Source organism: Dermacentor silvarum, chromosome 1 (genome assembly GCF_013339745.2).
Source record: "Dermacentor silvarum isolate Dsil-2018 chromosome 1, BIME_Dsil_1.4, whole genome shotgun sequence".
Classification (NCBI taxonomy): domain Eukaryota; kingdom Metazoa; phylum Arthropoda; class Arachnida; order Ixodida; family Ixodidae; genus Dermacentor; species Dermacentor silvarum.
The window spans coordinates 228,793,710-228,821,162 of NC_051154.1; the positions used below are offsets into that span (position 1 = coordinate 228,793,710).

Sequence of the window (27,453 nt, forward strand, 5' to 3'; positions counted from 1 at the left end):
GGTATTGAAAGCATTTATTTGTCGCCACAGCTTGAGCATCGTGCGGGGCCGCACGAGTGGCAATGAATGACTTTTTTTTTTTCTTTCCCGTGGAATTGAGAGAGATGTCTCCGGCTGATGCCTAGAAAGCTCCGCGGTGCACAGTGCATGTATAGATCGACGAGGACCATCAAATTATAATCTCGCATGCGTTCCCGAATTGGCAGCATATATATACTCGAAACACGCGCATTAGAGAGTTTTAGCTCAGCGTTTGTTTTTTTACAGTCCGCTCCGCTAAGACCCGTGTATCCTAGCAATTTGCGGACAGCCGACCAGAGGGAACGCTAGTGCGCGCACGCTCATGCCGACTGCGGAAGGCAGAACTCTATCCTTCGCTATACGCTGCCGAGCCGTTAGCGAGTGTAGCGTGACTGTGCGATCACTCGGCTCCTGCGTCGTTCTTGCAGCCAATGTGACCGCACGTCGCCTGCGCCTTTGTGAGACGCGCTTATGAAAAATGCCAAATCTCCGCAGTGCCTCTGCGGGGGTCAAACGGGAGCGGAGCGTACCGTAAGCCGACGGTCAGCTAAAACTTTCTACGATTACATCGCTTCTTCCTGCAAAGCAAATTCAAAGAAAAATAAGCGTGACGATGGAGCGGGGAGGAAGAAGATTGCTTGAAGTGTTAAAAAAAGAAGAAAGACAAAATTGTTCGCAGTACAAGACAAAGACAATAGCAGCTGAGCGTTATCGACTCGCGGGAGAGAAATTTAGCGTCGACAAGGCACCAAAGTAACAGTAACAGGTCGGGAAGCTACGTGGTCGCACAGATATACAAGAACGTGAGCACGTTATTAAAGAAGTAATGCATTCTAGCGCACTTGTGACGGGGCCACCGCCCAGGCCCTGCCTGAAACGCATAAAGGATCTTTCTAAAACGATACAGAACACACTTATTCAGCCGGTTTCAACAGTAATGAATAAAGAAACAAGGGGATAGGTGTGTCCAGGGCAAGCGCGGCTGGTAAGCGAAAAATCGACTGGTACATTTCCTCCTTGATAGTCTCTAGCCGCTTATTTTGGGGAAAGAATAACGAATTATTAGCGGACAAATTCAAGAGCGGCATCACTGACGTCGTCGTACAACGTCACGTATTTCGCGGCCTTTCGTCGGGTGTGTGTCCCCTATACTGCAGGGAAGGCGGAACAGTCGGGTTAAAGCTACTGTTTACGATGCAAAATGGGAAGGCGGCTTCGCCACAAGGCCCCCCACTTTTACGTCATCTCCTAGCGTACAACCCCCACCTTCCCCGCCCGAATTCGTTTTCTCAATAAACTTCATCTATTCTCCATTTCATAGATGCAATGTAAGTGCCTATAATGTAGGATCACTTAATTTTTTCTTTAGTATAATCCTATAAATCTGAGCGTAAGTGAAATACATTACTCCAACAGGCGATAACTATATATAACTGAGTTTAGCAAATCAGCCACCTTCCTGTCAGCTATGTAAGGCTCTGGCACTTTCTGGATTGGACTTCTATATAAGAAGATAAAAATGAAAGAGAGAGACACATACACACACAGCCAATGAATTCCCTTCCTTGGTTTTCTTTATCGACATCAGCACCGAGACAAAGTGATTGCACCGTATATTTACTCGTGCAGCAAACTCACGTTGCTGCCCGCGTTCGAGGTACAAAAATATGGAGGATATAAGAGGGCAAAAATAAGATAAAACTTGCAGTGTACGACACTTCATCCACTCTACGCATTCACATGGTCAATAGGAAACATGTTTGTATATAGAGGCCATGAATATTCATACATTTCGTTTGTACAAAAAAAAAATCCGTCTAAAAATGCACTGGTTAATCGCACGAGCATTCACACCACCCTTTCGCGATCCACGTATACGCACACTCCATTCTCAGTAAAACACGGGAACTAAATAGTATACAGCATGAAAGGAAGTGATCTGGTTATACGTCGGTGATTTGTGGCACTTGGATTATTCAGGGGTGTTAAAATATGGACGGAATGTTCACCCGCAAAAGCTGGGGGTATAAAGTAATAGGCAACGAGTTAACAAAATGATCGCGCTTCAACGCGAAGGGAAAGTCGCGCGACTCTGGTCCCTGCCCAAGTTCCAAACTGCTCTGCGCGCTGCTTTTCGGACTCCGTTTGTGAAATATACCGCTTTATATGAAGTGTACCGCTGCAGATAGCTCATAACTTCCACACAGAGTTCACCAGAATTGTGAATGCTGAGCACAAAGATATAAGGAGTCTTGAGAGACGGTAACGTGAGCTGAACCTTGTTCCTTCGATATCACGAACGCCGTCTTCTATTTAACAATTACGGCTGTCTTGTGAAGAAAAAAAAATTCAACGACGATTACGATACTCCCTAACGCGAAATTTGAGCGCAGCTCTATACATGTTTTCATTTCGCGATAAATTGGCTGGCACGGACAATCTGTCTCGTGCGACACGTTGCAAACGGAGCGAAGTGTGGCGCGACTGCCTCGATAATCGGGAGATCGTGAGAGGCAGCGCGTGGGTGACGACGCGTGGGTGTGATTCACAGCAGCCGCCGCTGACAGACCTCCGCTCATGCAGCGCTTTGTTTCCATATATGATATCGTTGGCGTCATCGGTGAACAGACGATGCGCGCTACTCTGGCGCCATCTCGTAGCCATCGCCGCCGCAAAGGCCGTCTTGCGCGTCACTATGCCTTTCTTCTCCCGCTTTCGCCATACCCTCCTCCTCCGCTTTCCTGCTCGTGCTCTCCTCTCTATCGCTCTCATCCCCCGCTGCGCTCCGCGCTTGCTCTTTCATCCTTCGCTGTGCTCGTTCGCTCAGTTACGAGGTACGCCGACGGCCGACGCTCGCCGCAGGAACGGGCTCCTAAGAGCTGCGCTAAAAAAGGGGTACCGTACGTATAATATATTCAAGACAGCGCTCAGACGCCAACGGCTTACAGACAATGTTTTCGCGGATACAGGTAGTGCGCCAAAAATATGTAATAAAATATGGTGTGACAGTTTCTCAAAGACAAGCTTTTTCTCTTTTCGGCAACCCACAACCTGACCTTCAAAAATGTGTTATGCAGTACACCGAGTAGTTGGAATGTATAAGATTTGAGTTCTATAGACATTGGAACTAAGAGTAAATCATTATGTCATTGTCATCTATGTCGTTTCTGCATAAACTTTACTAGCGCTGAATTTTCCATGCCGTGCGTGTTCGCACCAGGTCGATAAGTCAAGAGAGAGAGAGACAGAGAAGGAGAAAAAAAAAACAATACTGACTTTTCAGCGCATTTAAGCCTCAGTTCAGTAGCAAGTTCACCCGTTCACCTTTAGTTATTCTTCGAATGACTTTGGCGGGGGTTGCTCGTTCACGTTTAGTAAATACGAAACAAAACCGCATTGCAATTCAAAGGTGCTAGTACCACATAACTTACAGCGACGGCCAGCTATAGATTCGATCATGGAAGGCATTTTCTAACGATATGCCGCCACAAACGAGATTCTTGTGAGACACCTGCGGACGCGACAACCTCGTGCAAGCTCACTGAAATAAAGCAAACGCTGTATGCCTCAAAGAGAAACGATGGCGGTTATCCGCTGCGAACAATGTCACTGCATTTCGTGTAAAGACGATCACATTTATTTAAGGCACTGCAAGGTTTCCTGTGTATAGTGCAGGCAGATCAAGTGAGTTGCGAGATTAACGCAAATGATCACCACTGAGCGTCTATCCAGGATGACGACGCCATACGGTAACGCGCTGGAAATACGAAGACAAGTGCTTGTACAGTCACGGTCAACGGCGTGCGACATAACGGCAGAAACCTGCGGTACTTTATTTAAAACAGCGTTCTGCGCTCTGCTGAACACACAGAACAAACGGGGACACGAAAATATCTTCTCCCTCCCCACTCCATGCGCAAGTAAAACACATTCCAATACTAAATTAACGACAAATTTAATTCGCGTGTGTCCCCTTGCTCTTACGCTTTCATAGCGTCAACGCAGTTCGCCTTATGAAGCAAACTGTTGGCTTTATGTGGTTAATCCCTCGGTTCCCCCGATTCTTTTTACCAGCAATGTTTTTTCCACAGAGCCCTCGCACTCGCAAACTGTTTCATCTAGGCCAGATTGGTTTCTTTCAGCTAGATATCCTGTAAGCCACCTCGTTTTAGCTGCTCCTTCATGGAGCACATGTTGTATGCAGATAAACTACAGCCCACAGCTTGTCCGGGAACGCATCGCGTGGGGTAAATACACTTGTACGCCCCGTAAGACCAAACTGCAACATCTATAGATTCTTTTATTAAATCTGTCACTCTTAACGTACTTCGGTCGACAGGTTGACCGGCCGCCGTACTATCCTTCTCAAACGTGCCAACGTTTTTGGTACTGTGACCTCTCGAAAGAGCTAGCATCAATGGCAAACGTAGCTGCACTAGAGTGTACTAGATTGGGAGAGTGGGTCCAACGCAGGCTCCCCGCTGAGGCTTTCTTTATTGAAAAGTTGATGGCGCCACCGTCGCTTTCTCCTGAATGAGCGGACCCGCGCGCCGGCCGGACGCTTGTCGCGTCGGAGACCCTACCGCAGCTGCATGGAGTTTTGACAAGCGTTTCACTCTGCTGTATCTAGTTTAGATACTCGGTGGCGGCAACACTGATATTATTCCCCACCGATCTATTGTAAATAAAATGTGAAAAGAGCGGCGGAAAGAATGCAAACGACGCAACAACGACGGTGCGTCGTGCAGACGACAGCTACTCAGCCCGTGAGCTCACCTCAACCAATGGGCGCTGCCGAAACATCCGGAGCCAACGTATATTGGCCGGAACTTCAGAATAAGGCGACGGCAGCTTTTTTGCTTCACCCTCGGCGCTTGTCAAGGCGTCCGCTGGACCCACTCCCCCATTCTAGTACACTCTAGCTGCAGGATGTACCGCCTTCATACTTGAGATTTCTTCAACCTGCTAATGATCATCGCACGGCGTTGTTACATATCGACCACCTTGGCTTTCAAAGAACCCTATCGTTTTAGCGTCCGACTCTCTAGCGTCGTAACCAAGTGCCCCGTAGTATGCGCGCTAACGTGCGCACGTGCTAAGTACAAGCTCAGTGGGGCACGCTGCTGATGCCTGCGCACTGTGGCCATGGATTCTCCTACAAGCACGCTCGACGGATATTTCACAACCAGCCCGAACTACACTCGCCTTCAGCAGGATCCTGCAGAGTGGTGAGGCTTGTGCCCGAAAGGTGACTCGAGTCACCTTTCGGGCACCGTCTTTACCACTCTTGTCTCTCAATCGCAGCTGACCTTAAGCGCAGTATACAAGCTCTATCGCCACAGTACAGAGTAAGCTCTGTGCGCAAGAAGCGAACAGCAAACAGCGATCTCTTCTTCTTGTTGACCAGCCGACAACTCGATGTCACGACCTCGCATCCGGAGCGGGTGGAACGGCGACAAAAATGACCACCAGGCGGCGTTGCTGCCAGCTCGTGTCCACTAGTACCATTAGCGTCGGCATGGCAAATGTCCTTGAAGGTGCACGCACGTGTGGGACCACAAGGCGGGGTGTCCGAGTAGCCCATACGCATAGTGGCATAGCGCACGCTGAGCGCAGTGGTCAATTGCGGAGAGCGCCCAACACTACCCCGGTGGCTGCAGCTGCTCCGAACGCCAGGAGTAAAAGCGGTCCACTCTGTTGCGAGGCTGTGTTGCAGCCGTCCTTGCTTTTGCAGGTGCAGGTCTCGACGAATACGTCGTAGGTGCCAGTCCGCATGAGGCAGTAGTTCTCGTCGTAGGTGCCTTCGCCGGGCTCGCCGAGAAAGGCGCAGGTCCGGATGAACCGCCAGTTGCCGTTCACTGCGCACCAAGCAGACATGACCGTCAAGAAACCGGCATCACACGTGACGAGCAATAAGTATACACACTGAATGACGAGCCGCGACGCTTAGGCGTGTCCCTGAGGCTAGCGTATAGTGTAACTGAAACGTGAGTACCGTGCTTTAACTGCGACAAAATGCAGCGACTATACTATCATGCCTGCCAACCTGTGAACTCTTAAAAATCCCGCGGACACGACATCGGGGCGGAGTGGGGATATCCCTTCATTTTGCTTTAAAGCTTGCCCTGAGCACACGACTTTTGTGGGACACGTGTATACGCGCTTTATCAACGATGATTTACATTCAAACGCAGCACACACGCATCAGCAAACTTGGAACAGCAGAGAATGACAAGCAATACATTGTCTTTAGAGTATACAGTGAATTTTTCAGCGACTCTGCTGTTGCCGACTTTGCCTGCTTCAGGAACTTGTCAGCATGAACGTGCTCGAAGCAAGTTTACCCATGCATTTGGGCGTCCTTTCAGCATCAGAAGACTTACACAACGGAAGGTTCGGAGACCGACGAGCGAGACGTTTTCGCGAACAGAATTTGCTTCGTGTTAGCATTTACTAAAACCCCCATAAAAGAAAACATTCATAAAATCCAAAAAAGGACCCAAATTCGTAAACTTTACGTACAATTCGGGAGGGAATTGGCAGGTATATATACCAGACGCTTTTGGTGCACTGTCCCCAATTTCTGATCAATTCAAAGCCATCGAATACCTACAAAGAAGGTGAACAAAAGGGAGTGTACAGCAAAGTTGACAATTATACAAGTTGGGCTTGGTCCCTCGTGGAGAATTTTGCTGTTGCTATAGCTATATGCGCGAGTTAAGAAACAGAGTTCACAGGCACTATTTCGCGTACATTTCGTCTTAACAATGGAGCTTAAGTTTCGTCTTATTTCGTCTTAATGGAGCTTAAGATAAACATCAGGACTTTTTTTATCAGTGACAAAGTATGACAAAAATTTAAATATTTGTGCAATATCTTTAGCTCAATAACACGCAAGCGCTACGACTCCGCAGTTTCGTACAGGTTCTGCGATGACGCTGCTGCCTTGATGCGGCGTGCTCGATCACAGCGTTCCGGAGGTCGACGGCTCATTTGGAATCCGGCACATGCTGCTTACATTCATGATCATCGTCACCACCATCGTCATGGTACCCATAATCATTCAACAGCTGTCCATTGCCCGCTGGAGGCAAGCAATAAGTTTGTTAATAATATTCTTGTACAAAACATTATACGATGGCCGATGATGCTTTGAAAGCACATACTTGGTGCCGTAATTTCCATTTTCTCCGTCGTTATCTGTCCAGATATGAGCACACCGGGCTGATTTACTGTGCCTTTAATTATTAGTTTTTAAATGTTCGTACCTTTTATTTATTTATATATTTTTTCGTTTTTTTTTCTTCGTTTTTAACCCCGGACCAGGACAAAATTTTCAACTGCGATTCTTTATTTCTGCGAAACCTGTATGGGCTTCCTTTTGGCTTCGATTGTACGCCCATGTCGGGTGGGTGACTAGCTTTTCAATTTTTTTTATTTAAAAAAATATGCACGCCACTATACAAGGCTGAATTGCGAATATATTTAATTCGGAGCTGAGGCTGTGGCTGCGTGCGGGGTCGCCCGCATGCATGCAGCCTATAGCTATTACAGCGTGTACGTTACTGCAACAGTTCTACGGATAAATTACCCAGAATACTGATCAGCTATCGATGTGCAATGTTTAAATACTATGCGTCGTAAACTTGCGCAGCTCTGAAGATATGTGCAAAGCTTGATATTGCGTGGAGTCACTTTCAGTTGATGTCCAGCGCTTCCGACCAAACCTATCACGTTCCATTAACGCAAACTGGATACGAATCCACCAGCTCGTCAACGCCCGTCGAGCACAACGCAGTGGTCATTTATATCTGCACGGACCTCGCGTATACGTTCCCCATGCAGTGCAGCCCCATGATGAAAACCACGTATGTCAAGCCCAGAAAGCGATCAAGCCAACTGCTGGAATTCCCGAAGTTTTTTTCTCGGCAATCACTGCACCGAATTTGATGGGGTTTATTACATTTAAAAGGAAAAGTTAAAATCTAGCGACAGTAGGAAGCAGATTATTTTATTTACCCCATCCCCTCCGTTAAACTTTTGTAAAAATAGTTCAAAATCGCAACATCTAAAAAAAAAAAAAAAAAAAAAAAAAAACTCTCACGTTTGCAACTCTGTAGCTCAGCAATGAAAAACGATATCACAATTCTGTAAACTACACCTGATAATACGTCTAAAGCGAAAAAAAAAAGATGGTGTATTACACGCCACTCTGAAATATACCACTGATACGTGAATAAGATTTTTGCGTAAAGCCTTGTAAGCATTGCAACAAGTGCACGTAAGCTGTAAATTCAGATATAAAATGTGCCCGCTTTATTTATTTATTTATTTATACAAAATACCCCTAAAGGCCCTCGCAACCGAGGGTATTACATAGGGGGGGGGGGGGGGGAGGGGGGGGGGGAATGCTTACCGGATGCAGCTTACACAACTGCGACACCTTATTAGTATTTTTTATGCAAAGTACGGATTCATAAACTTCGTGCTTCTATCCTTCTTCAAACACGCAGATTTTTGGCAATTTATGTAAAAACGTTCCAGGCCCTAAATGCAAAATTCTGCTTCCCACAGTCACTATAGCGTTTACCGTATTTTTTTCGAATGCGACAAATTTCATTCAAATCGGTCCAGGGGTTGTCTCATAAGCGCATTGCTGCGTTTTACAACTATTTGAAGCGGTAATTCGGAGTCGGCCCCGAGCTAAAGTTTAGTGCTAAACCTCCTTTCACCAGTGCAGGGTAGCAAACCCGACTCGTGTCTGGTTGACCTCTCTGCCTTTCCTTTCTGCTCTCTCTCGTCTCTTGTGCCATGGCGCTTATCCACTGTGCATGCCATCCTTCGTCGCTAAACAGCTGAAATGTAATACCTTTCTGTCGAATCTTGCGGCACATGGAGGCCTTGAGTTTTGGGTACATCTGCAACGACCGGGCAGCGCACTCGCCAATGGGCAGCGACTTGTTATCGAAGGGGTCGGCGCACCGCGGATCGAAGTGAGAGTTGCACTCCCAGCACTTGATCGTCCCGCCTGCGAACGAAAAAAAAAAAAAAAAGAAAAGCAAGTTCGTGCACGTCATTCAGAAACAGAGGAAACAACGACAAACTTACGACTCAGTTGTAAGTAAGAAGTATGCGGGCTACAGAAGGCACTTTTTTTTTCAGCTCATTCTTCTGAAGGCGCTTTCAACTGAGCGACCTATAGTTGGTATTTGAAAGCAAGACCCATACTCTATGTCTGTTTTATCTTCTGGCAAGACATGAAAGAATGTATATAGGCGGAATGACCACCTACTTCCGACTAATCTATATTCATCTATATTGAACCAAGGTAAATATATGTCTTTCTCTTTCTCTTCTTCTTCTTCTTCTTCTTCTTCTTCTTATTATTATTATTATTATTATTATTATTATTATTATTATTATTATTATTATTATTATTATTATTATTTAATAGACCTCTTAAAAATCGTCTCTCGTAGATAACGCAATTCCGCACCTTCGCATAGGAGTTATACGGGTAGGCGGACTTAAATTGCGCGACAAACCACAGTTGCCAGTTGCTCATTTATAAAATCAGCAAGACATGACCAACATGTTTTCAATATGCACATACCTATTACTAACTGTCTTTAAGTGCGATCTGCTTACACTAACCTTTCGTCGTTTTCTTTTTTTTTTTTGGGGGGGGGGGGGGGGGGGGGGCTGAACTCTAAGTTGTAGCCACAGATATTTTTACGCACAGTCAGCCTAGAAACTTTTTGCAGCCGCAGGAAATGGCCTAATGTGTGCTGTGAACTATCAATGCATGTTCATACGACCTGACCTGTCCATACAACCACAGCGTGAAAGCGTAATGGCGTTGTCTATAAGCACAGCTAGTTTTATATTTAAAAAAAAAATCTGTTATATACTAAAAGAAAAAAAAAAGAAAGGCAACTCTGTATAAAGCACACGCACGCTTACGATAAGTTGCGAATGGAGTCAATAAGAAATGTAGCTGAGAGTTACTTTTGTTTTCAGACTGTGTGGATCGAGTGTACTGTATATATAGCGTTTCACTTTGTGATGGATTCCATCTCCGGTCTGCACCTTATCAGCGTTTTTCTTTATTTTTTTTTATCAGAATTTCTTTTTCTCACCAATGTAATGACCGCCGCGCATTGTCCTGCGAGGAACGAGCACACGTCTTTCGGCTGACGACGAATAAAATGCCTACCGAGTATAATGACTTTATACAGCGCTAGCACGCTGCAGATTTGGACTGTGTTCTACGCGGGCGGTAACTGCAGCACTCAGTAGGGATGAAATCCTCACACGTGTCATATTTTCTTGCCACCATCGCTCGCGCCCGTCGTTATAGCCGAAAGTGCTATACTGCCACGTCCTCCTCGATAGCGTATACGCCGCTCCACGCATACTTAGAATCTACTTACATGGTCTCTTGATAGCGCTGGGAAACAGAAACAAGAATGCTCAGATATATAAAATGCACGCCATTGCGCCGGCCTTGAAGGCTCGTCGCAAAATCCAGTTCACGCGGTGGCCTACTGCCAGTGGATTCCAGATCGATTGCACGTATATTAACATTTACTTGGCGTACAAAACGAAGAATAAAAAAAAAAGTAGACAAAATGAGACCAGCAAACGCGGGTGAAGGGCACTGCATATAATAGAACGCTTCGCATGCAAAATCATGGCATTTCGTAACGATTTTTTTTTTCGTTTTTAATTTTGTTTACGCTTTGTAACTGGCTCGCTCGGAGCTGCGCCCGCGATTTCCCCGAGATAAGCTACTCAGTGGGACCGATGATACGGAATACATTGAATCGGAGGCATACAGGCGTGCGCAGGGATCTTTATAAGGGGATCTAAATTATCTCGCTGCGCCATCTCCGCATCTTCCACTCCATCCCATTTACGCGTGCTGTCCATTCTGAGACATTTCGCCGACATTCAACGAAAAATGAACAGCCAGTATACATATAATATAATATTTATCATTTATTCCATAATCGCTTATGCCAATTTCACATTGTAATGCTCTATAGGCTGTTGTGCAATGTGTATTTTGTCCACAACCTTATTTTAAACGACCTGGAACGATGCAGTATATAGACACAGACTGGTGAAAAGAAACAATACCAACGGCTTTATCTTGTTCTACAAGAGAATCTACAATGCGTTGGTTGTCGTGCAGTCATAAATGTGTGTGTGTGTGTGTGGGGGGGGGGGGGGGGGGAGCAGAACTCTCCTTACTAAGCAGTAAGCACTAAGACAGTTAAAAAGTTACATCTTCCCATAAGTGAAAAACGAGCTGCACAAAAATATTGCACGGTGCTTTTCAAGGCAGCAGCCATTGCCTCAGGATAATCTCAGGAACATGGATAATCTGACGAAATGGAAGTATACGCCCCTCTTGTAGGCACGGAGTAAAACAGACTCGCAGACATTCGGTTTGTAGGTTTTCTTGTTTCTCTAAACATTAAATCGTCTAGTGAAGCAACAGATGAAACAAATAACTGCTGTAGCCTTGAATAATCATTGAAGTCACGTGTCGCGGTGAGTGACGTTTCAGCAATGCGAATTACGTAGGCGCATGCACTTGTGCGTCTGTCCTCGACTCTCCGGCTGGGAGCGCGGTTCACTTGAGAAGGGCGCGCGGCGTTTGGTTTAAAATTTCAGCGGCTTTCGCGGCGCGCAGCGGTGTAATACTTTGCAGACGCGATCGTCAGTCATTGCATATATATATACTGCGCTTGTCTGTTTGCAATGGCCAAACCTGGTGAGGGGCCCTTCAAAGCCTGTCTTCTTTATGCCAAAGCTGAATGATCGAATCATATCTGGTAGACAGCCCAACATGCCCAGCTCAATAAAGGCAAAAGCAACTGTCGAAGGTGATCATATGGGGCATGAAACTAACGAATATGCATTCGATTTGCCCCCCCCCCCCCCCCCCCCCACTGTCACCAAGAAGGTCAGGGGGGTTCTGGGGCCCTTGACCCCCCTTCTGCGCACACATATATGATAGGAGGAAAAGAATCGTTAAAATATACGGCACCAGGTGCAAACGCATCGCGTAACGTGAGCCTCCAGCCAATCAATCCAGGAATTGCATTGATTTAGTGAATGAGCCTAAGGCTACACCAGGGCTGTGCAAGGGCTATATATTCAATTTTTGATCCCCTAATTTTTACATTGAGCATAAATCTCGAGTACACGGATGTTTATTTCCTTTCCTTCTTTATTTCTTTTACCCGCTATCAGAATCCGGCTACCGTTGGCGGGATGGAATCCGTGAACTCTATATAGTGTTCAGGGACGCTATAACGTAAAATTATTCCAAACTGTTTTGATTCCAAACTTCTGACGTCAAATTTACGTAACCACCGACGCAAGCATCGGGCGGTGACCCGCAGCGTTGTCTGAACAACCCAATCAAACAGCCTCCTCATTTCTAGGAGGTCACCTTCGTTCGCTTTCAAAACCGATAACATATTGTCTACACTCAACGGTTGTTCTTATCTAATTGGCGGACAAGAGGCGAGGAGCACGCTCTAGCAGAAGAAGTTTATAGCCGCTGAGCTATACTGCGGCGGATCATTCAAATTGCGGTTGAATGAAACTTAGAAACAAAGGCACCGGCTTTTACCTCAGCCTACCGGTTATTTCTACAGCTGCCCATATCTCACAGCGAGGGAGAAAGCTAAAAAAAAAAAAAAAAAAAGGCGAGAAGGAAGCGCCCCAGCACACATATACTGTGGCTGACGAACATGTTGCCTACAGGCGTCGCGCGTGACAGGTCGGCGCTGATCGCGAAGGGCCTCAAATGCAGAGCACATCCCCACTGCAACGTCTCACTGCCATTATTTAAAAAAAAAAAATAACAATACACAGGAAAGAAACACGAGTCGGGTAACGGGAAACAGACACGTATACATGCATATACATTCCGATATACACAGGCGTGTCCGTGCGTGAAACGCCAACGGTTCTGAAAGCTGAGGTCGCGCAACGGGGTCGACGAGCACGGCGGCGAATACCGAGAAAGATGCATGGAGCGGACGTTGATCCAGCGCGCGTTAATACGCGCGCGGCTCCGTATGGGTTCGCAGCACGTATGGCTGGCGCGCGGGATCAAAGACCTCGCGCGCGAGGGTGACGGGCCGCGCGCCCACAAGTGCCACGACACGCAGGGCGACGCGCCCGTTGCGATATCGAAAGCTGACAACCGGCGCTACAACCGCAGTCAAGTAACACTCTCATTGTCACGTCGCCTCAGCGTTGCCCAAGCACATTCTTTTTTTTTTTTTTTTTTTTTTTTTTTTTTCGGACCATCCCGGACTTTCCAGACCGTGGCTGCTGCTGCTCTCTTGAGGACAACTTTCTGGGACAATGAAGGGAAATTTAAGATATGAGCACAGCTAAAGGGGGGAGAGGGGAGACTGAGCTTCAGCGCTAAAGCTCAGTACTTGGCGTCGTAACACATGTGCTAGCACATGTGTTACGACGCCAAGTAGTCCGGCAGTGTTTGAGCGCTTTTGGTTTCTATAGGAGCAGACGCACGGCTTCCACGTGCAACGGTTTCGAGTTTGCCCAGACCGCGGAAGGGCAAAAAAAAAAAAAAAGCCTTTTGTGTGTGTGTGCGCGCGTGTGTGTCAATCAATCAATTAATCAATCAATAAATCAATCCATTAATCGTTTTTTTATTTCGCGAATAGAAAAAATACATAGATAAATTTACAGAAGGAGGTCCCAGAGCAGAATGCTGCATGGACACCTCCTGTCAGGAAGTTATACAGCCGATAAATATGGAGTACAACAGCAGTACATTAGAAAATGCAGATAGTCCAAATATTAGAAGAACAATGAATTTGATAATGATCATTTGTTCCGTCTGTTCGTCGATCTCCATTTCGACGAAGGCTAAGAATTGGTTGCACAAAAAGTGCACGCATAAAATTATGCCCCGTCACACAGCGGTCCGGCTCTTACTAGAGGTCACCCGGGACCTTTCGAGTGGCGAGAGTGATAGAGCGGCGCCACTACACCCTCTCCAGGTTTCTTTGCTGACTCACTCCAGTAACTTTTGGGACAGACCTCATATATAATGGAAAAAAATATCGGCAAATAAATCGCGCAATGCAGAACACACTCATAAGAGTGTCCGCCGTGAACGATAGGACAAAAGAATTCGCTCCGCGATAGAACAAAAGGAAAATCGGAAACCGTCTTTTCGGGTGAAGAGAGAGAGTATGCCGGACTTGCGAAACAATGAAGCCGAAAACTCAGAGCTGAAGCTATGGTCCGCGAAGAAGCGGATGTAACGTCTCCCATTGTTGCCTATATAGATGTATAGCCAATTATGCCAGGACGTACCTCGTTACACAACCCTTTGTCTCTCGCTCTAGTTACAAGACACCAGTGCTGTCGTGCGCTTAGTATAACAATCAGAGACAGCGCTCCTGCTCAGGTGCGTCTAGCAGAAGACGAGCTAAAGAGGAAGTCGCGAGCACAGGATATCCACCCAGTATATATTGCAGATGCGGAAGCGCGTGACATACTCTGTCTCCCCTCTCTCTCTTTCGCATTTCGAACGCAAAATGACGCTCTAGCATCGTTATATCAGTGTTATTCTATTTACTTCATATTAATTTATTCATACTAGCATGGAGGCTATTATGAATGAATGAAACAAAGCACCACTTTATCGGCCAGCAAAGCGACAAAGAAGGAAAAAGGGACAATTTATCTCGAGTCTTCTCTAAAGTCCAAATCGCGCGTCGCTCATTGCCTTCGTCATCTTCTCCTAGTGATTAATTAATGCTTTTCTCTCTTCGTGTGCCTTACGAATTTCAGGTCGCCAGTCTTGCGCCAGTCCTGACAGGGGGCGGGGCCGGCGTGTGTTCACGCACGTCGTTATATGAGGTATTTCGAGTACACAGAACCTTCGGAAGGGGGTTACCGGGAAGGGGCGGAGGGGCACGTGCCGTGTGTGCCCTACGTTGCTGGCTACGCCTCTGCTTGGCAGTGGTAAGCACAGACGGATGCTAAAGTCTGAGGTGGCTATATACTATGGAGAAAGAGAGAGAACAAGGAAATGCAGGAAGGTATAACCAGACGGTCGGCTACCCTGCACGGGGGAATGGGGAGGACGGATTAAAAGAAAGAAGGAAGAAGGAAAAAAAACTTCTCCTTTGCTTTGGCTGTAATAGTGCTGCAATAGCGGCGACGGACATCCCGTTTTTGGAGGAATGCGAGGGTAAGAGATTGACACTATGTATCATCCATTCAATTATTCCACATTTTAAAGGGCCCAATCATTTTACTCTGCTCGGCTTATTTCTGTATCGGTCATATAAAGACGTCCACGATACCGACAAACTTCCAGCACTGGGCCAGCCAATCGTGATGTCAGACGTATTATTAGCGCAGACGGCTGGCCAATGGCAAGCGGCTAGCACTTACTAACGAAAAGCTTTGTGAATTTAGCCCCAGCTGGGCCCGGTTCATAAAAAAAAAAGACAGAAAACTATTACGCTAGATTTGTTCGAAAGAGCGAACTGCAGCCAATCTAGACAGTGGTGTAGCCAGGGGAGGTGGGGGAGGGCACATCGGGCACCTGTAAAGCCCCTATATATAAAAAGTAGCGCCATTCTTAGATCTTGCCGCCACCGCGCTCACCCCGGCGTTTCCTCCTCGCAGCCTCCTGTCGCCCCAGCCTCTTCCGCTCCCTAATTGGCCAATTCGTGTCACGTGGAAGCACGCGTTGCGCTTTTGTATATTTTTTTCTTTCCAGCGCGCTCCGACTGCCATTCTCGGGCCTGTGCGACGAAAGTGTTGTACGCACAAACGGATGAAACGTGTTAGGGACCATAACTTCGTTGTGATGGCACGCTGCTACGCCTTAAGTTGCCGCAACCGACAAGGCGAGGGCAAAAGGCTTTTTTTGTTTACCATCCGGCGTGCGCAAACGCTTGCTGCACACTTGATATTTGCGCTGTCTCGCATCGTCGCGTTGCTACTTCCAAAACGGCATCATTAAGACCAGTTACTGACTGACAAAGCAAAATCGCGCCTCAAAAACTTCTCCGCAGGGCGCGATCGAAGTTTTCCTCGGATTTCCTCTGGTAGAGCGTTAGCTGTCGTCTGCCACGGCAGGCCCGACGCAGGCGGCGCCACTGTCGATATCGCGCTTCGATCGCGCTGGTCGCGCCGAGCGCGATAGTGGAACGGAGGAGGAGGGAAGTGGATGGCGCTACTTTTTATATATAGGGGCTTTAGGCACCTGCCCCCCTCCCTCGAATTTTCTCAGTGCCAGCACGTACGTGGTAAAAAGCGACGTGCGAGAACACCCGTCTGCGGTCGCACTTGACCACCTCCATGGGGTTCTTTAGCGTGCACCCAATGCAAGCTACACGGATGTTCTTGCATTTCGCCTCCTTCGAAATGCGGTCGCAGTGGCCGGGAGCGCAACGCCAATACGCCATCACGGCGGGTATATACAGGGTGTTTCAGCGAACACTTTCAAAATTTATTTAAGGTTGCCTGTGGCAGCTAGCTAGATAGCCCGATTCTAGTTAATGAGCTGGTTTACTCGAAGAGGTGGACATTACTTGCTCAAAAAATTGAAATGCATAGTCGACTAATCCACAGAAGTTCACTAATTAAGTTTTTAACTAATTACCTATTTACAACTTGTAGCCGTGGAGTTCGCAAAGCGGATCCTCTTGGATTTAATTCTCAGGATGACACCAGTTTCGAGATAATAATTCCCGAACTTTGGAGAAATGCATTGGCGTTTCAGTTAATTTTGTGTTTCAATGCATAAAGCGACGTTTTGTTAAGAACCTAAGGCAATAGCACGCGTGCGGAGGTTTTTGAGGTGAGCTTCTATACGGGCGTCAGCCCCATTACCGACGCGTACGGGGTGATAATTTTTAGGTTTTCCAGAATTTGTAAAAAAACGCCTGTTGCAGATAGCGTAATTCTTGTCCTTGAGCTGAATTATTCGAAGAGGCGGACATCACTAGCACGAGAAATCGAAACACATATTCAACTTATCAATAAAAATTCAGTAACTAACGTTTTAATTAATTAATTTGCGGCACATATTTCAATTTATTAATTGTAGCCGGTGAGTGTGCAAGACGCATCCATTTGAAATGAATCTCCAGGATGACACCAGTTCTGAGATCGCGTTTCTCAAAGTGTATAGGACGAAATACGTGGGCGTTCCAGTTTCGTTTGTGCTTCAATTCATAAAAGAGCGTTTTGTTAAAAAGGTAAGTGGAACAACAGGGCATTTTTACGGCGAGTTTGCAGGCGTATATCTCCAAAGTGGTGTCATTCCTGAAATTAATTCCAAGTGGATACGTCTTGCAAACTCACCGGCTAGAATTCGTAAATTACAACATGTGCCGTACAGTAATTAATTAATAATTAGTATTTTTAATTAGTTATGCCTTTCAATTTCTCTTGCAAGTAATGTCCGCCTCTCTGAATAACTCAGCTCAAGGACTAGAATTATGTTAGCTGCCACAGACAATTTTTAAATATTTCGGATAAATTAATATGATCGCCCCGTGTATACACCCAGCCGTCTGTCAGCTAGCGCGTCGACACGTTTTAGGCCCCGCAGTCTGAATGTGTCTCTCTTTCACTCGGCTATGTAAGACAGTGGGCCTCTTCGATTATCCGTCTCTGACAGTCGCGGACTGTCCGAAAGACTGCATACGCAACGCTCATTGGCTGAAAGCACTGTCTCTGGCAGTCCGGGACTGTCAGGAACGGATAATCGAAGAGGCCCATTAGCCTGCGCCCAGCCGTGGTGTGCGCGCACGAGAGTACGGCACGATGCACCTTTGCCAGACGAACTCTCGCGGGCGCTGCTTACCCTGGACGGTTGTTGTATAATAGTGCTGGAGCCAGTGAATAGCAAAATTAATTTTAGAAGAAAAGGGGAGAACCAAGCGATTGGGCACGGCTGTTGAGCGCTGTATAGTTCAAAAATCAAGCGCATGTGATAGACATCGGCCACTTAACTGGTGATTGCGGTAATAGTAAAAGTCTGCTGATATGCTTGTATGGAACAGCCAGAGGTAGCGCTGATCGAAAAGAGTATTCGAGTCGCCGAAATATTGTATCTAATTGGACCACTATCGTGAATGGCGACGATCACTGCGATAATACCTTTCGAAAACCACGTCGCACGATAAGCAGAGTTGCAATGCGGTTGATATAACGCGCTTTTCATGCGTTTGCGATTGAGGCAGAAAATGCAAAAAAAAAAAAAAAAAAATCTGTAACCCATGGCTACGAATGCGGATGGAAAGAAAACTGTTCATCCCGTGCAGTCATTATGGTTGCTGAATGGCACAAGTTTCATTTATAATTCTGCTCTTCGCATTGTTCTCGGCCTCTTAGGCGAACAGTCGCGTGGAAATGATTGAGCGTAAAGCATGTAATATACGCCCCTTCTGCATGGGCTCATGGCTATATTGCACTTTTCAGCGAGTGTAGTTGGCTGCTCTTTATACAAATGTCCCCCCCCCCCCTTTTTTTTTTTTTTTTGAGCACTGTCAAATAAAGCGAAAGCTCTTCGCAGTTCATCAACACGATCGTTAGGAATCGACATTTGTACAAAAAAGGATCGGGCACACCTGGAGCAGCGGGCACTCTCTGCATACATCACAAACGTTCTTGAGTTTCTTCACCGAGCAAATGTACGAAGAAAAAAAAATTAATTATATTCACCGCGAACTTTGAGGCGGCTGAGGCTACGGGTTGAATTTTTATACCGCAACCTCCGCGTATATTTACGACCTTGAGCTGAATTTCCAAGTGCAGAGAAGAGACGCGCAAGGAGAATTATCAACGAACTTTCGCTCGCAGCAAGTTCAGACACCGCCTACTATATACCGCTCCCGTTCAATTGCATTCAATCGCACCGTCCCATTCCTAACCGCCTCCATCCCTTCTTTCCCCGCGAGTTGAAACGCAGAAGATAACGCCTTATGGTGCAAGGCCTAATTTTATGCGACAAGACCGGCGAGTAATGCCAACTTTGGCTTTTCGAAGGGTGATCGTCATCACAAACTTGCTCCCATAATCGCGGGAGGTGATCTGAAGCGCAAGTTGTTTTCGAACTTGCACGCTTGCCGGCGGGGGAACACGGTATGCGCAGCAGTCAGGCCGTTCAAAGCGTGTTCCAAGAGGCCAAGAATGTTTTTTTTTTTTTTTTTTTTTTTTTTTTTTTTTTTTTTTTTGCGCCTGCTAGCGGCAACTTCATGCGCGAAAAAAGAATGCAAGAGCGAGATAGTGTGGATGCAGGAAACGGATCGACACGATTCGGTTTTTGTAATTACTCGGTTCCGTATTTTAATAAACATGTTATATTTTTTTTTCAACCACTCCGAATGTTACGGGTTAAAGAAGAAAGAAGCTGGGCAATATTTTAAATGTATACTGTCTTTGTCCGTTTCCTTTTTTTAAGCATATATAAACGAAGCACCCGAAACACTGGCGAAGCACGAGATTGCGGCTTCCCGAGTGTATGCGCTGTTATATGTAGCTAATATAACGCAGCTATGCAGCACAGCAAGGGCTAGCAATAGCAAATGTTGCGCTTTATACGTATAATCTGGTGCCGCCTCGCAGTCGCAAGCAGCTGCCAATGCGTGAGGTGCTGAAACTAAGCTTTCGCGCTCCGAAAGTTGATCGATTTATCGCATGCATAAGAAAGTGGTTGTTCGGAATTTCCTAAACGTCTTCTACTAACATCCGAGGGGCCTTTCTAACAACAACAACAACAACAACAACAACAACAACAACAACAACAACAACAACAACAACAACAACACACACGCACGCACGAGGTCAAGGAGGACGGGATGAGCAGAAAACTACTCAACTGGCAAGCCGCCATTTACGCTCGTATAGTGTCTGCATAGCGCGCAAAACTTGCTTCCTCGCTAAATGGAGTTTCCGTACTGTAAAAAACAAAAAACAAACTGAATACCGAGCTAACCCGTTTACAACCATTTATCTAACTATACAGATCTCATGGTCAGATATATCGCGCTTACTTTGGATATTTTGCGAGTTATAGAGCGCATTCAATTCGGTTACCGTGCAAAGCTTTCTTTTTCTCGCGCAAGGCCTTCGAGGAACGCATGTTGGGGATGTTCCAAAATCTGACACAGCAGTTGCATCAGCGAGATAACAATCTCACAGAGCGACTGCATCAGAGGGATAATAAACTCACTGAAGAACTTAAGGCAGAATTTGCGAAGAGGGATCGGGCATATGAAGAGCTCACCCAGCAAGTATTAGGAAGTCAGATGAATCAGCTATAGTTGGCAGTCATGGCTCATAGATCCAATAAAAACACCATTTGGCAAGGGAACTGTAGAGGCTTCACGCGCAAGCGTGCGGTCCTACAGGAATTCCTGAGGAACGGGGATCGACCGGAGCTAATAGCACTACAGGAATGCGGCCGAAAGGCAAAATTGTCGGGGTACAAATGCTATGTAGGCGAGGGCGAAAGCACGCAGGTGGCCACCCTAGTCAGGCGAAACGTCACGGCGGTGCAGCATGACACTGGGAGTACACAAATCGACCACGCTCTCGTAGAACTGATACCGCGAAGAAAGAGAGACGGTAGCTTGTTTGTATTAAATGTCTACAGCTCTCCCAGACAAAGAAAATGCGACTTCGGGGATCTCTTCGCGACGACGCGACGTATGATTAAGAACAACCCGCTGTTGATTGTGGGGGACTTTAATGCTCACCACACGGCATGGGGATATAAGCAGACTTCGATCAAGGGCAGGAAATTGTGGGACGACATACAAACTCATAATCTGGATTTAATAACCGACCCGATGCAGCCTACGAGGAAGGGAACTAGTGTCGCGTGTGACACGACACCCGACCTGACTTTGACGGGGAGCGGCACTAGAGCCACGTGGTGCAATACAAAGGAGGACTTGGGCAGCGATCACAAAATCATAGAAGTGGTGGTAGAAGGAGGCCCGGCAACCCCCCGGAAACGGAGGGTAGAGGCCGTAAATTGGGACTTTTTCAGGGCACTCAGGGACGACCCGGCTCCCATCTCTGATATTGCCGAGTGGAGCGATGGCGTAGTGCGCACTGTGAAAGAAGCCACCGAAGCGGTGGAAATTGAGGGGGACAACAAAGCGCTAGACATGAGATTAGTTAATCTCTGGAGGAAAAAGAAAAGGCTTGAGGACCGACTTCGACAGAAGAGATGGGCTCGAAATATCAGGAAACAGATAGCGGCTTTAAACAAGGAAATTGAAGAGCACGCAATCACGCTCACGAAGCAAAATTGGGGGAACGTCTGCGATCAGATGGAGAGGAATATGAGTACCGCGGAACGTGGCGACTTCTTCGCCACCTCTTAGATCCGGATAGCACAAAGTCAGCGTCCACACAACAGCTGGAAAGAATGGCGCATCAATTTGATGGCACTAAGAAAGAACTCTTAGAAGAAGTTAGAAATAGGTGCATCAATCCCGCCGGACTTGAACCCCTCCCGGCCTACGGAGGGGGAGAGAATTCGGAATTAGACGCCCCGATCTCCCTGGCTGAGGTCAGAGCAGAGATTAATCGGCTAAGGACTAAGTCAGCGGCAGGGCCGGACAGAGTGAGCAACAAAATGCTCCGTAACTTAGACGACAGCTCAATCGCCAACCTCGCAACGTACATGCAGGAGTGCTGGGAGAAGGGGACGATACCGCAGGAGTGGAAACTCGCCGACCTCATTTTCATTCCCAAGCCGGGTAAAAAACTGGGCTTCGAGAACCTCAGGCCTATATCGCTCACCTCCTGCGTGGGTAAGCTTATGGAGCACGTCGTTCAGACGCGGCTCAATAGGTACATGGAGGAAAATGGACTGTATCCGGACACCATGATCGGTTTTCGACCAAAGCTGTCGGCATGCGACGTGATGCTGCAGCTCAAGGATGAAATTATAGACAAGCAAACGCGAGACACGAAAGTGATCGTGGGGTTAGATGTGGCAAAGGCATTTGACAACGTGAGGTACGTGTCTATCTTGGAGAATTTGAACTCACTCAATGTCGGGGAGAAAGTGTACCGTTACATCAAGGACTTTCTTACCAACAGGAATGCCACTCTCAAGATAGGGGAAGAATCTATAAAGAACATTGAACTGGGTAACGTGGGGAAGCCGCAGGGCTCGGTTTTATCACCTACCCTCTTCAACATTGCGATGTTGAGACTCCCCGAACAGTTGGGGGAAATTGAGAATCTAAACCACACCACATACGCGGATGACTTAACATTATTGATGAACAAGGGCAGTGATGGGCAAATAGAAAGTTCCCTGCAAATTGCAATTGACATCATCGAGGAGTACCTGAAACCCAAAGGACTTAGATGTTCGGCCGAAAAGTCGGAAGTACTGTTCCTAATGCCCCCCGGAAAACGACGGCTTCACCAAAAGCGCGAGGCTGGCATCCACCTGTACGTCAACGGCGCAGAGATCCCCGCGGTCGACAGTACCCGCGTCCTCGGGCTGAGGATTCAGGCAAACCGGAAGAATTATGAAACGCTTGCTAGGTTAGAAGTCAGTTCAAATCAGACGTGTCGTCTCATCAGACGAATAGCGAACAGGCACGCTGGGATGAAGGAGGCGAATCTCCTGAGGCTAGCGCAAGCCTTCGTAATCAGTAGGATAGTGTACGTGGCGCCCTACCTCAAGCTCAGTGGAACAGAACGGAACAAACTCGAAATCATTATTAGGAAAAGTGTCAAGGTCGCGCTCGGACTCCCCCAGAACACGTCCACCGACAAACTGATAAGGCTAGGGGTATCGAACACTCTCGAAGAACTGATTGAGGCTGCCCTTACCGCGCAGCATCAAAGGCTACTTGGATCTAAAACGGGGAGGAAAATTTTAGAGAAATTGGGCTACGAGCCCAAACATGAGCAAGTGCGCTCAAGAGACATCCCCAGACAGATCAGGGACAAGATAAAAATACCTCCGCTACCCAGAAACATGAACCCTGCCTTTCACGACGGCAGACGTAAAGACAGGGCAGAGACATTACAAACTAGGTATACTGGTCGACAGGACCTCTTATATACGGACGCTGCAGAATATGACAGTAAAGCGGCATATGCGGCCGTGGCGGTTAGAGAAGATGGAACACCAATGGCGTGCTGCACAATCAGTGGCGTCGAGACGGTTGAAGCTGAGGAAGTCGCCATAGCCTTGGCCGTCAGCCAAAGGGGGGCAAAGGTGGTCATCAGCGACTCCAAAAACGCCGTGAGAAATTACGAATCGGGAGGGTGACGGAGACTGCCATCCGTAGTATTAAACAGGGACGGGGGACCCAGACAGCTTGTTCTGCTCGTTTGGGCACCAGCTCACCAGGGACTTAGAGGGAACGAGGAGGCTCATTCGGTCGCCCGAGGTCTCACTTACCGGTCGACCCCCGGAACCTCCCAAGTCACCGAAACTATAAACAGAAGAGAGGATATGCGCGCATACCAGGAAATCACAGTACACTACAGACTAAATCGACAAGTTTACCCGGCAGCGGACAGAAAACTCAGTAAGAAAGATGAGGTTATGTGGAGGAAATTACAGACGGGGGTTTTTCCAAACCCCGCCCGTACTCTACAGCAAGTGGCATCCAAGAGTATTCGGTTCAAAGTGCAAATTCTGTGATGAGGCAGCAAATCTGGTTCACATGGTGTGGACATGTCCGTCTAAGCATGATAGCTCGCGCACTCTAGAATCCTGGGAGGCTTTGCTCCGCAGCCCAGACCCCAACGTCCAGCAGGACATCATCGGTCAAGCCCATGCTGCTGCTGTGTCTCAAGGTATTCCGGCCGACGCCTAGGGGCGACGGGGCAGAAGGATTTCTCTCCCGACTTTCATTGACTGGTGTTTTTAATAAAGTTGTTCCTCCTCCTCCTCGCGCTGCTACTGAATGCCTTGACAAGCTGTGTGCGTGCGTTCGCGTGTGCGCGCGTGTGTATGTGTGTCTGTTTGGGTTTGTGTGTGCGTGTGCGTTCGCAAGTGCGCGCGCGCGCGCGCGCGTGTGTGTGTGTGTGTGTGTGTGTGTGTGTGTGTGTGTGTGTGTGTGTGTGTGTGTGTGTGTGTGTGTGTGTGTGTGTGTGTGTGTGTGTGTGTGTGTGTGTGTGTGTGTGTGTGTGTGTGTGTGTGTGTGTGTGTGTGTGTGTGTGTGCGCGCATCATGTTGTAAATTGAGGAAATGGCGAAAGAAAGCGCCCAGCATCGTGTAACAGTGAAGCATCTCATTAGTTAACGTATGCTTAATACTGCGAAGATAAAACTGGCCAGCACTACGTGCACGTGGCAAAAGGAAAAATTTTCGTCATTGCTTCGCAAGACGTGAAACTAGCACTGAGGCTAGATATATGGCGCTGGAAGTGAGCGGGGGGGGGGGGGGGGGGGGGTCAAAGGAGCTAATGAACAGTCCGGTGTCGACAACAGCAGGTTTTGGCCATGCATATAGTGTCTGCAGAGGTAATGGTATACCATAGACTGGAGGGGGCGCCCTTCCCAGCCCTCCTTTCTGGCGCGCACATCGAAACAGCCTACCCCCCTTTTCTTTTAATCCCACCTTCCGGTGCCACTGCGTGAAACACTAAATATGAGAGCTCATCAGTCACGCCAATAGGCAAACAGGAACGACAAATAGGGAAGCCTCGGGGTGCATGTCTATACGACTGATGGATGGGGCAGACACAGCGCAGAAGGACACAGGAAACCGTCTTGTCAGTCTCTTGCCTGTGCCCTTGTCTCTTTGTGGCGCAGCACTAATAGCGAACTCCGCTTTTGAATAAAAGAAAAGAGAGAAAATCAAGATTTCGCCCAAGTCGGAACTATATTTTTCATACATGCGCGTTTCTTGTCTCATCGATGAATTCCTTGTCGTTGGAAGCACGAATTTACGTGCTTCCGACGACAAGGATTTCATCGATGAGACAGAACAGAATTCGCGCTGGAATCGCCACTCCAGCGAAACACACGTGATGTTCAGACGTTTTTCGCGCCAGAATACAAATGCAGTTAATAGACCACATTTACGCTGTTCCAGAAAAAAAAAAACTTTAAAAATGTTACTGAGGCACGACTTTCGAAGTTGGCTTTAGGGCCCGCCAATGACAGCTCGCTTGAAAAAAAAAAAAAGAAGGAACAAAAAAAAAAAAAAACACGACGCTGGTTTGTGCCAGTATTATGATCGATTGCCTGAGTACGTCTATGGGTGCCCATATACCACTTGAATGAAATCAATGAGCGCGCTTTTCTGCAAGTAACACATATATCCAGCACAGAGACGACTTCTCTGTGCATCATGGCTAATATGCCTTGCCACTTCGTTTCTAAAAAGAAGACGAAGTGAGTTCCCAAGACTTCTGCGCGACATTCGCGTCCGTAAAGAACATAACGGTACATGTTGGCAGCCCTGTATATACGCAGCGCGCAACTAATGATGCTGCAAAGTTTGCCTTTCATTGTAAATCACACGGGCAAGTACACAGTGCGAAATGTGAGAAGGCAGCGACGGGTGGCAACGGGAACGTGGTTTTACCACGGCAGGGCGCTAGGCCGGCACCGTGCTGGGGTAACGACACTTGGAAACACGCTGTAGCTTTTCTCGCGGATAAGCCTATAGCTCGCCGAAATTTCGGCACTAGGCCACATTTTCGAAAAAAGCATCCTTGTATCTATACTAGCAAGCGCGTGCGCCTTTAGAGTCCGAGCAATCCTGTGTGAGCCGGCTGCCTCTAGGCGCAAGCAGCCATGCACGCAACTCGGCAGTACGCCCCTGCATGTAAAGATTTCTCCTTACGCGTGGCGGCGGTTCTGCAATAGGAAGCTGCCTGTTGGTAAGCGCGGCACATCTCGCGGTTTCTTCGGCCCTCCGCGAACCCCTGCGACCATCGCTCGCTCGTTCCGCGTTGTCCTTGCGCACGTAAAGCACCGGTTGCGGCACCCATAATAGACGATTCACGATCCACGCGTTCGCTGCGCTAGGTGACGTCACCTTGGGCGGAAACCACGACATTCCCGCGCTCCCTCGAAGCGTTCGAGGTACGAAAGCCACGCTGCCTCCGACGCCGCCGGAATGTGGGCGCGAGTCCAAGGGACGGCGCCGTGTCACCGGATGAGAGCGCGCACGCGCGCACGCACCCGCCGCGTTCGAAATAAGCGCGCCACGCCAAGTTCAACCAACGCGTCGGGACTGCAAACCGAACAGACCGCTTTGTCGGAACACGCTCCACAAGCGGTCGGTTTGGCAGGCTGGCTAGGAAATCGCCATTCATGCACGGAGCTTGACCTTCGTCTAGCGGGTCGTCAGGTGCGCATTTGCAAGCGCTGCGTCCATTTTTATTTGTCTTCCACACGCGCGGGCCCCGCAGGAAGCACGCAACGCGACCGCTTCGGAAACACGCGCCGCCGCTGCCGCGGCACTTGTCCGTGTGTGTTTAGCGAAACCGTCGCGCGTCCGCACGTCGCCGGCCGTCGGCAAATAGCGCGTGACAGCATCGGCAGAACGGACGCACAACTAACGCTGCTGCGTAAGGCACCGCTTTCTTAAAAACTCCCATGCCCAGAAGAGTAGTCGCGCCACTTCCCGAGGATCCGCTGTTTGGGAGCGAAATTTTGAATATCGTGGAAAGGCGGTTATATTTTATAGGCCTAACGTCCCGGTGTGCGCGACACGCGATTCACGTCGCGTGTCGCGCACACCGCTGCACCTAGTGTCGATGCCAACACGCCCGCGACGTGTCTACGCGGGTAGAGGAGGACCGCCCAGTAGGCGAGCAAACGACAACCGCAGCGTCGTCCGCGCGCGCATTTTTTTGCTGCTCGTGCGTGAATTTCGTAGCGCCGCGCGCCACGCCTCGCGAGGCAATTGACACACTTGCACGCGAGCGGCTCGCTCGCGATCGAGGCGCATCGCCTTTCGCTGCTTCGCAAGACACTTAGCCGCTCTCGAGAGGCACAAGGCAGGACTCACCCGACTCCCACAGCAACGCGAGGCACAACGCGAGCGCCGTCACGTAAACGCCGGTCTCCATGGCTGCGACGCGTGAAGCTTCGCCGCTCGGCACCACCACCACCTGCTCGTAGCGGTAATCACCGGCACCACGTTTCGACGGGCGTCGTCATCTGCGATGTGCCGCCGCGGTCAGCGCCTCCAGCGCCGGGGGCCTTTGTGACACCGGCACTGCCTCGTCAGCGGCGGTGGGTGGGTGGGGACGCCACGGCAAAAACGCAAGCCGCCAGCGAAGTGAGCAGCCGGGGCTGACTTCGAGAAGGAGCGGCGGCCGCTGCGACTCCCCCCCCCCCCCCCCCCCTTGCCACCCCGCCTCCTTTCCGCCGAAACAGGTATACGGTCGGTCA

At 48.3% G+C, this 27,453-nt stretch overlaps 1 protein-coding gene across 1 annotated transcript; it reads right to left on the reverse strand.

The window, feature by feature from the left end:
* On the reverse strand, positions 1-27,453 carry LOC119436873 (uncharacterized). The gene is made up of 3 exons (XM_037703895.2): positions 27,068-27,453; positions 8,891-9,049; positions 1-5,879 (listed from the first exon to the last, which is right to left on the reverse strand). The coding sequence occupies exons 1-3, from the start codon at positions 27,126-27,128 to the stop codon at positions 5,641-5,643; spliced, it is 459 nt and encodes a 152-aa protein (XP_037559823.1). The 5' UTR covers positions 27,129-27,453; the 3' UTR covers positions 1-5,640.